Source organism: Lissotriton vulgaris, unplaced genomic scaffold (genome assembly GCF_964263255.1).
Source record: "Lissotriton vulgaris unplaced genomic scaffold, aLisVul1.2 SCAFFOLD_1497, whole genome shotgun sequence".
Taxonomy (NCBI): Eukaryota; Metazoa; Chordata; class Amphibia; order Caudata; family Salamandridae; genus Lissotriton; species Lissotriton vulgaris.
The window spans coordinates 576,550-591,980 of record NW_028250787.1 but is presented as its reverse complement, the minus strand read 5'-3'; the positions used below and the strand labels follow the sequence as shown (position 1 = coordinate 591,980).

Sequence of the window (15,431 nt, the reverse complement as noted above, 5' to 3'; positions counted from 1 at the left end):
CCCACTCTGCAAATAGAGACCCTAGCTGCCCTGAACCAAGTCATCCTTGGGATGTCTCAGGGGATAATGGTGATTGGGCGTGACTATAAAGCTGCCCAGAGACCTGGTCTGGAAGCCTCTGGCACTCCCATAACAAATCGCTTGACACATGCCAACACACTGGGAGACTGGATGCATGCCTTGGCCTCTGTGATAGTTGGAGAACCTGGCATGGCTCTACGAGCGAAAACACCCAAACATCAGCTTCTCACAAATCACTCTCACGCATAGATCTCACACTCTTCCCAGCGACATACATGCTGCAGGTCACCTTGGCGGACATACTCCATAGGTAGATTTTGGACCACTCCTCAGTGACAATGGAGCTTGGGGGCGAAGATGGTGCCCCGCGATCTATATGACACCTCAATGCCTAGCGTCTTAAGATAAGACCTACATGGAGTTCCTCTCCACCGAGATAGATCAGTACTTTGCACTCAACAAGGGCACAGTTGACTCCCGAAGCGTCCTCTGGATGGGAGGTAAAGCCTCTTAGAAGGCTGGCAAAAGGCTGCATCAGCAGGGCAACAAAGGAGAGGGTGTGTACCATGATCGCCCTCGAGACCCATGTCCTGAACCTCGAATGGCGTAGTACATAGTACCCGAGAGACACACAGTGACAGTTTGCTTTACTGGCTAGCTACTGGGAGGTATTGCATCCAGCATAGTCCCCAAGATATGTGATGGTACACACCCCCCAATCACTGCATCCACTAATATAGCTGTAGTGTTCGCTTTACTTACTATGAATCACTTTACGTCCACTGGGAGTGATTGCGCAGAGAACGGCAGTGACCCATTTTAGATGACATCCTATTGGCGTTGCTTTCCCAGACTGATCGTATAGCCCTCGAAAGTCCGCTCACTGAAGAAGAAATCAGTGACACGATTAATGGATTAAACTCCGGCAGGACACCAGATCCCAACAGCTTTCCCGCAGAATACTATTGTAGACACTCTGCCTAGTTAACCCCCATCTGCTCCACCTTTACCAAGAGGTAGCTGACGGAGGTAGATTCTTCCCAGACATCAACACAGCTACCTAAGTTCTTATATTATCTACGTCAGGGCGGGGAGAGGGGTTAGCAGGCAGGGACCAGTATGTTTCTTACAGGCCCATTTCATTGCTCGATATCAAAATATTCGCTAAACTTTTGTCCAAAAGGCTCTGCCCAGTACTGACCAAACTACCAGAATGCAGTACCAGACACTGTTTCTGACTGCCTCACCTGGACATGGCCTGCACGGGAGACCTGCGGAGTCCACTGGCATTTCTCCTCCTGAACTTTGAAGAGGCTTTGATACAGTAGACTGGTTCTTCTTGGTCAGGGTCCTGGAGAGGATGAGTTTGGAACCCAGACTTCGCAGATACATTGGCATCCTAAATTCTGAACCACAGGTGCTGGTTAATGGGGCCCCTTCACACCCATTTCCCATTCACTGGGACACCAGACAGGGTTGTTGGCTGTCACCGGTCCTATTTTCACTAGCGATTGAGCCTCTGGCCCAACAAATACGCTGTGACGCCTGGGTGGTGGCTGGCAGTTGGTGGACGGCTCTGAGAACAGGATCGCCCCATGACCAGCTGATATCCTCTAACTCTCACACCCTCAGAATTGGAAATACTAGACCTTTACAAGCAAGCCTCTGATCTCCGGGTCAACCTGAGGAAATCATTGCTAGTACCGCTTAGAGGGAAAGATGGAGACACAATCTGGTGAGCACCTATGCCTGTCTATACCACAAGCTTTAAGCATCTAGGGATCCACATTTCAAGGGATCCCATAAAGACCTGTCATCTTAATCTCATCCCCTAATTAAGAAAATGAAAATAGACCTCAGACGCTGGGAAGGCACTTGTACTGTGATCTTTGGTAAACTCGCTGTAGGTAAAATGATGGTACTTTCTAGGTACCTTTATGTTTTCCAAAATGTCCGCCTCCACATCCCGGACTTCTGGTTCTGCGATCTGGATTCCACACTTGGTTCCTTTTTTGGTCCCGTGGCCCGCAATGCATTGCCCACGACAGATTGAGAAAGTCAGTGTATGAAGGGGGTATCAGTATGGCTGACTTCCGGCTCTACTACAAAGCTATACAACTACTGGTTATCAATTACTGGATGACGAAGGGTTGGGACAACCTTGCATGTCGCAATAAGCTCTTCCTTCTAGGATTTAACCAACTGAGGAGATCCTATATTACAACCTGATTCCTAACAGCCTCCCTGAAGTTACCAGGGTGTTACTCCCGAGCTGGCGGGAGGCGTCCCGGAATGTGGGCTGGGGGAAAACTCTGGCACGCCAGACCCCGCAGTGGCAGGGCTGCTGCCTTATACACACTGCCCAATTACTGGGTTTCACAAGGTGGGACCGGATCGGCATTACGACCTTTGGGGAAGTCTGTGAGGATGGTGTGTTTGGCTCTTTCCAGGACTTTCAGATACACATCTCCCTCTCAGTACCACCATTTCGTAAATATCTTCAGCTGCAGCACACTCTACAGCCATACAAATCTCAGATCTCCATTCTTCCGGCACATAGTGCCCTGGAGGCCAACTTATTGATGGGAAAACTGGGGAAAGGATGGGTATCCCACATCTACCTCATACTGGTAATACACGTCCCAACAGTTTCCAGTCCCTGAGACAGAATCGCAGGAATGGGTCAGGAGACTTGACGACATGGACCGAACCCTGGCACGGTTGGCCCCTCGACAAATAGTAATATCTTCGAGGCTTAGCCTAATACAACTTAATTACCTACACATCACTTACCCTACCCCAAGCCCACTTTGGATCCATGAATCGTGATAAAGTTCCTTTTCCCTGCATGCATTTCGACAGGTTAAACTTGCTGAAATTTATTGGGGGAAATGACTGGAACATACCGGGACTTGCGGTAAGCAGCAAAATCTAGATGTTCCCCATTTTCAGAGATAATTGGGTGGTATTTTAATAGCGGAATTAGATTTTATCTGGTAAATATCCCACCAATTCCCGGTCAACTCGTATTAGGGTCAAAAGTGTGCTACAGGCAGGGTGTTTAATCAGAATGTTGAAGGAAAAACATTGTGTGACAGAAATATTGGTCCGGAAATAGCGCGGGCAAAAATATTGTGAAGGTAAGTTTCTGTGGATAAGCAAAGTTTTACTATACTTAACTCCATATATGTGTACCTTGACGATAATATATATATATATTTCACATCTGCGTACCTTGAAGATATATATATATATACTCTGGCCTCGATAGGTGGATTCCCTCCCCTTGCTACGCCACTGAGTCAGGCTACATTTTTACTGGAAAAAGACTCGCGGTAAGTGCACCGGCCCTTGAAGCCCTCAGCTGCAGTTGACTTCTTGGAACATGGTTGTGTGCTGCTCATATCAGGACTGTATCATCTGGGCTTCTCGCTGGTGGTGATTGATGGGCAGGTAGAGCCAGCTCTGACTCAATTCAGACACCACTGTGGTCTGAAAATAGCATCAGAGGCGCAGTTCTGCTTGCTTTCTTCTATATTTTCCAATTTGCATCTTAATGATGGCCACATTGGCTTGCTCGCTAGGCGAGCGCGTGGGGGGGTGAGGGGGGGTTCGTGTACCTTTGCTTGCGCCCTGCAGTTATGACTCATACTTTGTGATTTCTTGGTTTCCTTAAACTCTGATTCAATGTGCTGCCTCTTGCAGCCCACACATGTGTCCTCACCATGTGCTAGTGGCACCCTGCATGGACATGCCCCTCTGTTTCTACTGTGATTAATGAAGAAAGAACCTGCGACCTTTGACCTGATGGGACTCAAGGGCAAGCTCCCGGGGTCTTGGGACACAACTGAGACACTGTTGCCTATTATGCTGGCCGCTTACTGTAATAATTCACTGAATAAAACATACCATAACTATTGGTCATAGCAGTAGTTAGAAAACATAGATTTTTTTTGTAGAGAAGCTAACAAGCATTTCAGAATGTAAATGACTAATCCAATTGCAGTTGCACTGCAGCCTCATTTATACAGTGCTTTTCACCCCTCCCAAGGCTTCGAAGTGCTTTCTGTGGTTTGATAACACACTAGTACTATGATTTTTTTAAAATTGTTTTTATTGTAATAACAAGCTCCAGACAATCGCACATCAGATGGCATCGGAAGTTCATTGGGATTTACAAATAAAGGCAATCATACAATCATTGTTAACAGTATGTCGTGCATACAAAGATCATGTTCCTGGAAAGGCATCAATCTAATAGCGTCGCCGCCCCAGAGGTCACCCTCAGAGCATCATTAGCTCTATCATCATTAGCAAATCGGGTTACCGTGAATATTTATCATTTGTTCATCACCAAGTAAATTCTAAAGTGCTAAGTTAAGTGTCTTGATTTGCTCTGAACCTATTAATATCTTTCTTTACCTCACACTTCTGAATTTTCACAAATGTGCTTTATTGTTGCTTTCCTGCTGAATGTGTACAGTTCATTTACAGGGATTTACATTTTGTTTTGTGTTAGAAACAAATAACATCCTACAACTGTTCCTATCAGACTCACTGTACCCCAGGAAGAGTGTCACATAATTCACTTTAATTATTTCTCTGACTGCAAAGTGAAAGGAGTTTGTAAACATCAATCCCTATGTTACGAACAGTAGCTCCAACGTAGCCTGGCATTTGACCTCTGTCTTTGTAGTGCAGCATATGCGACAGAATTTAAAAGCATGTTTATTTGTTGATTGGACTTTTGTGACCCACTAAAAAAGTCTCATGACACACTTATGGGTTGTGACCCACAGTTTGGGAAACACTGTCTTGGAATATAGTTTTTTTTTAGATTGTGGAATAGAGTGGATTCTGTCATAACTTTGATAATGGCAGCCTGAATGGGCAAATCGTGGGTCACTTAGTTTGATTGTCATCCATAAACACTACAATGCTTACATTGATCTAACATTGGGCATGATTTGATGTACATTGAGGAAAAATCATTAACTACAGGAGTGATGGTGCTCTATTAACCAAAGAGACACAAACATTATATGTTGGATAGGGTCGTCTGGAGTTAACCCAGTGGTGCTGTCAGTTCTTTTTTATTGCCTAATAGACATATTATATTATGTTTAAGAATGGGCGAATTTTGCAAATCTGGCGTTCGCGAATTTTTTTGCGAATTTGCGAACTCGCAATCCGCAAAATCCGCAAACTCTCGCGAATTTTTTTTTTTTGTGTTCGCAAGGATTTCTGCCAGTTCGCAAGGATTTCTGCCAGTTCGCGAGGGTTTTGTACCAGTTCGCAATTGCGAACTTACATGTCGGCTCGCAACGGTCACGATTATGTTGTTTTTACGTCTGGTTCATCATCACATGTTCCCAGCACCCTCTGTTTCACCCCTGCCACCCTCTGTTTCACCCATGCCACCCTCTGGTACATCAATGCCACCCTCTGGTTCATCATCACTGTAGATTATGGGGGGAAAAAGCAAGCACACCTGCCTGCTTCAACTGACATGAATTAATTTGGGGTTGATTTATTAATGTGTCACTGTTTTAAAATTCCAGTCTGGCACCTGCTTCCTTATCTGTAATTTGCTTTCTGTTGCAGTGCAATTTTTTTTCCAGGACCTTTGTGGCCTGCGTGTAGCTATTCTATGAGCCTGCTGTGAGGGTCAGAGCAGGGTCATACAATTGTTGCAACTAGCAACTGAACTCTGGAGGGGCCCTTGTCAGGAAGCACTACAGGGAATGGTTACTAATGATGAGTTTGAACTTTTGAACCTGCTGAATGCTTTTTTGTGTTCGCAAAGAATTCTGCCAGTTCGCAAGGATTTCTGCCAGTTCGCGAGGGTTTTGTACCAGTTCGCAATTGCGAACTTACATGTCGGCTCGCAACGGTCACGATTATGTTGCTTCTACGTCTGGTTCATCATCACAGGTTCCCAGCACCCTCTGTTTCACCCCTGCCACCCTCTGTTTCACCCATGCCACCCTCTGGTACATCAATGCCACCCTCTGGTTCATCATCACTGTAGATTATGAGGGGAAAAAGCAAGCACACCTGCCTGCTTCAACTGACATGAATTAATTTGGGGTTGATTTATTAATGTGTCCCTGTTTTAAAATTCCAGTCTGGCACCTGCTTCCTTATCTGTAATTTGCTTTCTGTTGCAGTGCAATTTTTTTTTCCAGGACCTTTGTGGCCTACTTGTAGCTATTCTATGAGCCTGCTGTGAGGGTCAGAGCAGGGTCATACAATTGTTGCAACTAGCAACTGAACTCTGGAGGGGCCCTTGTCAGGAAGCACTACAGGGAATGGTTACTAATGATGAGTTTGAACTTTTGAACCTGCTGAATGCTTTTTTTGTGTTCGCAAGGATTTCTGCCAGTTCGCAAGGATTTCTGCCAGTTCGCGAGGGTTTTGTACCAGTTCGCAATTGCGAACGCACGCCGCAAAATTGTATCACCAAGAAAAAAAAATCCGCTGCGTGCGAATTTGCGGATTTTCGGTAAATTCGCGAGCGTTCGCGGATTGCGAATTTACCGAAAATCCGTAAAATCCGCGAGCGTAACGGATTTTCCGCCCATGCTTAATTATGTTACATCCCATTGTGTTATTTTCGCTTATGTGAGTGGCATTTGTATAGCATGTGAGAGTAAATACAGCAGTATCATAATGGTGAATGATGAGATATTCTTCTTGATGAAATTACAAATGTTCTCATTTTATAATTCTTTTATTCCATTTTAATTATAGGTTTTTGTAAAGCGCACCTAACCACCGTTATTGACCTCAGAGCGTTTTAGGTTGTAGATACATAAAAGTTCAGCGGTGCCAGGGTAGTGCTTTGCAAGTTCTTGTGATGTAGAGCCAGATAGAACATGAAATAATGGTGGGGTTTTCTGGAGCTATCTGTCTTTGAACATCTCAATGAAAGATCACAAGAGAACAGAGTGCAAAGCGCCAAGTGAGGGAGGCATGCATGTTCTAGGCGTCTGACTAACCAGGACTTAGATGACCAATTGCTGAAGAGGAATGACTTCTAAAGGAATGAATTATCCAAATGCCAGGGAGATTAGGTCAGTCTTTAGGGTTTCTGAATAAGGTGAATTCATCCTCTAGTCTCAGATGTTGATGCAGAGAATACCACAAGAGGAGTTCAGAACATAGAAGGTTCAACCTCTCTCCTATTTATTCAGGTGGTCTGGAGACATCTGTTGACAGACCTGTAGCTCCTGGTCAGATGGTAAGGGGCCACAATCCTAACGGAGTGCCACATGCACTATACAGAGTGTTTGTAGTGTGAAGCTTTCTTGTACTGGTAGCCCATGGAAGGATTCTAAATGAGGAGTAATGTGGTTAAGTCATTTCAAACCAAGCAACATTGTTTTGAAGAGCCTTGAGTTTTGAGATGGATGCATGACAGAGGCTGAATATAAGCTGCTGCAGTAATAAAGGCATGTCCTGGTGACAGAGAGGATTGGAGAGATTTTCTGAGAGCAGTGGTGCAATGGCGGAATCTATTTAGTAGATGAATATGAAAACTTTACTTACTAGGATTGATGGATATCACAATAGCCAGGCGAGGTAAAGGGACTGCAGTAGGGTTGACAGGACTCTACAGTGGAATTTTTCTTTTCCCATCTCTGAAGCCAAGATAGTTATTTTACCTTCAGTGATGATGTAAGGCAGTGGGTCAAGTTATGCAGCGTTCGGATTGAAGTTTGTGGTGGAAATGGGAGTCATCTGCGTACCATGACTTGCCCAATGCTGGGAACTAGTCTAGTTCTTCAACAGGTGGGGTAGCATAGTGAGGAGTGTGCATGGTGTTGTAGCGCACTGCCATTACAGACTGCACATTTTCAATTGAAATGACCATTATATTTGTGCCTAAATATGGTTTTACTGCGCACAAACGATAATGTGTGCAAATGTCATCACCTAGTGTACTGATTTGTTTGGATTGTATTCAAATATTTGTTTTCACTACACTTCAGAATTACAATAAAAAAGTGCTTCATTTGTACTAATTCTGATATATTCTGAAACATCAGGACAATTCATTTTTTTGTTGTTGTCTGCTAGAAAAAAATCCTACACACACTCCTCTCACAAATGGACACTCAACAGGATTGTCACATAAATTCTCTCACTTTGAAGTCAGAGAAATAAAAGAAAACATCAAGCTCCCTCGGAGGATAGAGCTTGACATTTGACCTCTGTCTTTGACTGCACAGCAAATGTGACAAGAAAAGAACAAGCTTTAAAGACCTATGCAACTGGAGGGAGGAGCTCAGGCTCCACAGCCTAAAACAAATAAAGCCAGCAAATAGAAAGCTGGAAAATGTGAGTTACAAACCACAAAGGCAATATTCCTAAATGGGGATGGAATTTATTCCCAGGGAAGCTTTCAGAATGCCCACAAGAAGTCATAAGCAGACCAGATAGCTTTGCTGTCTGATACACTTCCACCTAAAAATACCTAGTGCTGGGCTAAATAATTTGTATTCATTCTCGTTTGGTGTGTCTCAGAGAAAGGGGGATAATTCAACCCTTACAGACGGTCAACATGTCTCAGCCCCTGGCTTGATCTGCTCTGACGCTGTGGGCCTTCATCAGGACTAAGAACGAATTCTCTATATGCAGCATCCCAATTGGATATATATATTTAGAACGTTAAGAAAAGTCAAGCCTCATACTTGACTCAGTAATTCCACAGGTGCGTCAGTCACCAGAGTTAACTTGTAAAGGATCCCAGAAGTCCCAACCACAGCCCATGATTACACTGATGTTTGTCCCATTGCAGCATCTCTGTCTCTTCTACCCTGTTTCCCTTCCCCCTTTTCCTGCCCGCCCTCTTTGTTTCTGTTTAGGATGCACACCACTTCATTATATCAGATTACATTTGTACTAAATCATTTTTATTTTGTTAAAACAAGGTCTTAACACATTTTAACTGCATGTTTATAAACTGTATTGTGTGATAGTGTTCTCAATGTTTACCCACTAAACTGAAGTTTTACTGTTTTTGCTGTGTACCCTTTTATGAACTTTTCAAAGTCAAAATATCTGAATGGAGTGGATGACGTGTTGTGTGTTCTTTGGCAGGAGGGAGACTCGATTGGTGCCATGGAGAAGGTGTGCCGGCAGCTGACCTATCACCTGAGCCCTCACTCTCAGTGGAGGCGGCAAGGAGTGCTGAAGAGGAAACCCCAGGCCTGGTGAGTACACAGCAAAATGTAATGTAAATTGATACTTGTATAGCGCACTACTCACCTGCAAGGGTCTCAAGGCACTTGTACAAATACCGCTGTGGAACCCATCCTGGCTTTCCCTGTGAGGCGTCCACTCCTGGGCACCCCCAGGGTGGAGACCAGGCATCCTTAGCGTTGTGGGGGCCGTTGTGGAGATTAAGCAAGCTATTGCCCAGAGTTGCAGAGTGGGACTCCATGATTGGAATTGGCACCGAGGCGAGAATTATCAGGTCCGTGGAATTTTGAGCCCAAGACCCGCCAAGGCGGGGAATTGAACCCTGGTCCCGGGCCAGACCTCTGCATCAGGGTCTGCTGCTCTAACCATTGAGCCACACTTCTCCACAGCATAGGCCTGCCTGTGCCTGGAGCCTGTTCTACAGGCATTGCTGTAGATGTCTTTATGACGCAAGATAGGGCAGGTCAATATTGGTACATCATACGACACAAAGCATAGTTGAATGATATATTATTGAGAGGAGATTGAACGCTGAGGTCCCGGAACATAAAAAATCTGTACAGTTATTGGCTAAGCGCCTGCTTACAATCTGCAGAGTATTGCAGCTTTTGCTGATTAATAAATAATCTTCTAAAAGAATGAAAACTTAAGTATGGCTAGCTGGAAATGCACACAAGTGCTTATATGCAAAAGAACAATTTGTGGCTTCCAATTTCTCTTCTCCAGTGGGAAAACATTGTATCCCATAGAAAAACAGGTTCCAATGACGTGTCATACAAACATTAGTCATGTGTTTTTTTCCCACCTTGAAATAAAACTTAATACTTCCTTTTAAAGGAATTTACTTTAATAGGATTCTAGCTGCAAATTGTTAGTTAATATCCACAATTCTATGAGTTTTTCGGTGTTCTTCACTATTTTACATTGCCACTTGCCACCTGAGGCACCACATTTATGCCATTTTACGGACACAGCTGTAACTACGAGAATCCGCCTTGACCCCTTCGCTGCGGCGGCTATTCCGCCGCAGCGCTAAGGGGGAGGCGGGCCGCACGGCGGTCCCATGCACGTGACGGAACCGCTCCGTCACGGGCGAGCTGTGCTTGTGACGGAACGGTTCCATCACAGCCCTGCCGTGTTGGAACCATTCCGTCACCAGCACACCCACAAGAGGCTCGTGACGGAACCGTTCCGTCACGAGCATGGGAGGGGTTAATGGTGACTGTCCGTGAGTCTGTCTATGAGCGGATGTGGCTCCAACCCTGAGTCTGTGAATTAAGATTGGAACTGTCTTCTCACAGATCATTCTTATGTGCACGCGCACAAATCGATTTTTGAGTCTGCCCTATTAGAGCAGAACCCAGCACGATTTCCTGCAGTCATCTGTAACACTTTGCATTTTTCGAATTCCATTTTCACAAGCCTAGCAAATTTCTGAACAATAAACGATGCAAATTGTAATGAAACCCCTTCAGAGAGGTTGTCTTCCCTAGACCCCACTTAGGTTACATGATGTATGAAATGAAATAAATAGCAATATTTGTAAAGCGCACAGCTATCGCCGAAGTGGTGTGGGCCCTGGGGAAGATTAAGCAAGCTATTGCCCAAAGTCACACGGTGCTGGGCTAACCTGCCACCGGCACTGCGGATCGAACCCTGAACTAGTTAGTCCGGAGTCAGGCACCCTGGCCACTGCGTCACACCTCTTCCACATGTGTATGTGTAGGTAGTTATCTAGGTTTGTTTACAGATATTAATTTCTTCCTCCTCACAGCTTAACAGCAACTAAGTGTAGGCTGATTTAAAAAAAAAAGATTTCCTGTTTATAACACGATTTAACATTAAAATACGGTGAGCAGCAGGTTGTTTTTCTTGCAGTGACTTTGTGGATTGGGATAGCAGGGGGCCTGCTTTGCTTTAGGGGTGCTCAATATCCTGTGATCTTGTGCAAATCACTTAATCTCCCTGTGCCTAACAAAAATGAATGTGTCCATCTGTAACAAAACTGGCGCTATGATACCCGTATGGCCTGGTACTACCTATACCTCCTCCTCCCTTGTCAAGACCCAGATAACATGAAAAGAGTTTTTGGATGAGGGGGGTCATAAATAACCCCCGGCCGTATTTATTAACATAAAAACTAAACAAAATTAATATTTACAATATTTACAAAATACGCAGAAAACATTGAATGACATTGATTACATTGATAAGTACAGATGTCAGATGGCTAACCTTAACATAACTCTAATACAAGTTATTCCTATCCGAATCTAAAACATATCATCAAATAATCATAAAAGCAGTTACTTTTATGCGTATCCCTATTTGAGCCTATGGTAAGGTCAATAACTGGTGTCAGATCCTTATCAAACTATGCCCGCCCTCCAACCGGAGTGCGCAGGGCCCGTTCACCGTGAGGATACCCCCCCCCCGGTTACCCCCGTACGCTCTGTATAGTATCTCCATAAGGGGCCCTTGCAGTTCTGCCCCCTTTACTGGCACCATTGTGCACGTGCGGGGTGGCCAACCAGCCTAGGTAGAGCGTAACTCCCCACTCCCCCGTGAGGGAGTGAGCCTCAGCTAGGCCTACATGTGCTAGGGGTTCGCCCTTCTCTGCACAAGTCCTTAGACCAATAGTATAGAAGTTGGCACGGAAACTGTAATATAAAAGCCAAAGTTTATTAACCTCATGAGGTGGAACTACATTCACACAACACCCTTCGGTAGTGTATGAAGTAGCACACTGAACAGAAGGAGCATGGTCCTTTTATACTCACACGGGGGCTCAAAAGAAGGCGGTACAAGTACAGAAGAGAATGTTTACATACATAAAAGGTCATACAGAAATGCACAGTCAACAATAGGGAGGAGCTAATAGTTTGCTGATTCTGGTAAGAATGACCTGACAGTTACAGACTAGAAACAGATTTAAGGACAGTTACAGCTTTCCTCTGCACATGTGCAGAGTAGCAGAACCTAAATATAGTCTGTTCACGGGTAGAATACAAGAGTAAATGACAGCAAGGTAGGACAGAGCACATGGTGAGCAAAGGGCAGACAAGATGGCTGCTGAATACAAAATGGCTTCAGCTAGATGCTAACCCCAGTCGCTGCCAAATTACAACACCCACACCTATCCAGCCAACCGGCTGTAACTGCACCTGGAGTTCTAGGAGAGACCACTTGTCCCTCCCCCTTGGGTGACCCCATTCAAGAATAGTGCCACCCTCTAAGGACCTTAAATGTACTCACTCACCAATCATGACCTTACCGCCTGACCAAGGATTTGCACTAAATATGACGATAGATGACCTGTAAAAGGAAGACACCTCTCCTAGACATAAACAGGAAATTGATAACACATTACAACTATCCATGTCCACTTGTGAACAAAAACAAAGCATACACCAATAAAACATTTGCTTTAGGGAATGGTGGGTGGGGAAATCAAATTACAGCCTCCTAGCGAGGCTGGTCCAGCAGGCTGTGGGATGCTCCCCAGCTTTTTATGCCCTTTTTCCAGCCAGGCCGGTTCTAACCGGCCTGGCCTTGTCCCAAAGTGTGACCCGGAAGTGATCATTATCATTTCTGGGTCATGTTCAGGACCCACGACCAATCGCAGTTGAGGCGCGCCTGTCGTGTCACTAATGTGCGCGACAGGCCCACCTCTGTGGTCGTCAGGGGCCGGCACGACCACCATACTTTCGGCATGTCCGATGCCGGCCCCGCCTTTCTCTATGGCCTGGTACTACCTGTACCCCCTCCTCCCTTGTCAAGACCCAGATAATAATAGGAAAGAGTTTTTGGCTGAGGGGACCGTAAATACCCCATGGCCGTATTTATTAACATAAAAATCCAACAAAATTAATATTTACAATATTTACAAAATACGCAGAAAACATTGAATGACATTGATTAAATTGATCAGTACAGATGTCAGATGGCTAACCTTAACATAACTCTAATACAAGTTATTCCTATCCGAATCTAAAACATATCATCATCAAGAATCATAATAGCAGTTACTTTTCTGCGTATTCCTAGTTGAGCCTATGGCACGGTCAATAACTGGTGTCAGATCCTTATCACATTATGCCCGCCCTCCAACCGTAGTGTGCATGCCCAGAGGGCCCGTGCACCGTGAGGGTACTTCCCCCTTCTCCAGTATTAAGGGTGTCTTTCATAGATTTACATGCCTGAATCATTCTCGGTCGTCGGAGTGGGAGTCCCACGGTATATAAAAAAGCAATAATATGCCATAAATATGTAGTAAATACCAATAAAAAACCAACCAGGAAGTACAGTAGCAAAAGCTACAGTAGAAAAAACTTCCACATCTATGACTATCCCAGTCATTTTGTATAGTCCAAACTACAGCCAATCAGGTGCTAGCAGCCACCAGAATGTTCTCCCCAGAGGCTCAGGCTCTCAGATTTTCTACCGCACGTCGTGTGAAAGGGAGTCTCCCTGAGCTCTGCTCAGTACTTCTCAACTTTACCAGTGTTTCTTCAGAATTGGAATGTCTTCAAAGTCTCTCTTTAGAGCTTGTGACTCTTGTGGAAAGCTTAGGCTTTTTAAAGAACATCCCCACAAGAAGTGTATATACTGTCTATACCCTGAACATGAGGTGAAAGACTGTAAAATCTGCAGGACTTTTCCACAGAAGACCCTCAGAGACAGGGAAGGTCGTTTGTTGCTGTGGTTGCAGGAATTAAAAGGAAAGGAGGATGCTCTTTCTGAGGTAGGAAGTGTGGTTTCTAATTCCTCTGTGTCATCGAGAAAGAGAAAGACTGAGGTAAAGATTTCTTCTCCTGGGGCTGAGATGCAGAAAAAAGTCAAGGTTTCTGACTTGCCTTCCTCTTCTTCAAAGAAAAAGGCTTCTGCACCTTCTACTTCTGGATTAAAATCGCCCCCGAGAAAGTCTGCAAAGCCTGTGTCATCTAAAGGACACTCAGACAAAAAATCACTTCAGAATCTAACCTCGACGACGGACTCATCGTCGACGGCGGCTCCGTCGACAGGTCCTGTCTACAGTATTGCATCTACGTCGACTGTTACTTTCTCGTCTCCGAAGCCACACATGATAATGTCGCCGACAAGGGTGTTTGTGTCAATAAGACCCATCTCGTCGACGACCATCCAACCATCGACCGTCGACGTTTCTGCGTCGTCGTCGAAGAAAATAATTCCGTCGACGAGTACATCGTCGACGAAGCTAAGCCCGTCGACGAAGATTTCTCCGTTGACGGATCCCTCGTCGACGAAGACAGCTTTACCGTCGACGAAAAGTTCTTTGTCGTCGAAGACGGCACCGTCGACTAAGGATCCTCCGTCGACGACAGATATACAATCGTCGACGACTTCATCGTCGACGAAAACTTCATCGTCGTCGAGAGCATCGTCGACGAAAACTACCTCATCACTGATGGCTCCGTCGACGACGCCGGTCAAGCCTCCATTGACGATACCGTCGACGATGGGCCCGTCGACGCCACTTTTATCATCGTGTACAGATGTACAGGTGTGGTCGGCTACGTCGCATACAGCTTATGACACTTCTCAGTCGGCAGGAGCATCATTACTACAAAGAAGAAGCTCTACATTAAAACCTCTTTCCCCATTAAAGTTACCTGACCAATTACTGTATTCAGAAGGGGAGGCAGATCAAGATTTTTCGGATGATGATGGCAATTTCAGAGTAGCCAGAAGTCCTTCAGAATTGTTCATCAAGACACAAGAGGAAGACCAGGAGGAAGAACCCCGATAATTGACTTTATTTGGAAAGAAGGCTTGAAAATCATGTCTACGCCAAATTCTTTACCTGCAGTCATACCACGGCTGGAGAAGAAATACAGGGCACCCAAGGCATCTCCTGCATGCCTTGTTGGACAGGCAAAGATCGAATCTGTAGTTGTTCAGGCGGCACAAAATAGATCTAAAATTCCGGTCTCACAGGTCAATGCTCCACCGGACAAGGATGGAAGGCGCCTTGACTCTATTGGAAAAAAGGTGTCAACGATGGCCGCGACTACCGTCAGAACAGCAAATTCACTAGCTGTCTTGGCGAGATACGAAAGACAGATGTGGTCAGACATGTCTCAATTTTTGGAAAAGTTGCCAGAGCCAGAAAGATCGGAAGCAATGAAAGTGCTTCATGAGGGCGAGTGCGTCTCGGCAGAAATGATCGACGCAGCAGTGGA

General features: G+C 45.1%; 1 protein-coding gene across 1 annotated transcript in view; it reads left to right on the top strand.

Annotated features, from left to right (window-relative positions):
* Positions 1-9,126: 9,126 nt before the first annotated feature.
* The window catches only part of LOC147663117 (leucine-rich repeat-containing protein 75A-like), a gene marked incomplete at its 5' end in the record, with an annotated part of 378,173 nt that continues 371,868 nt past the window's right edge, over positions 9,127-15,431 (top strand). Inside the window, one exon of the mRNA XM_086950667.1 lies at positions 9,127-9,239. Coding sequence (XP_086806793.1) covers positions 9,127-9,239 — 113 coding nt within the window. The remainder of the gene's footprint in view (positions 9,240-15,431) is intronic.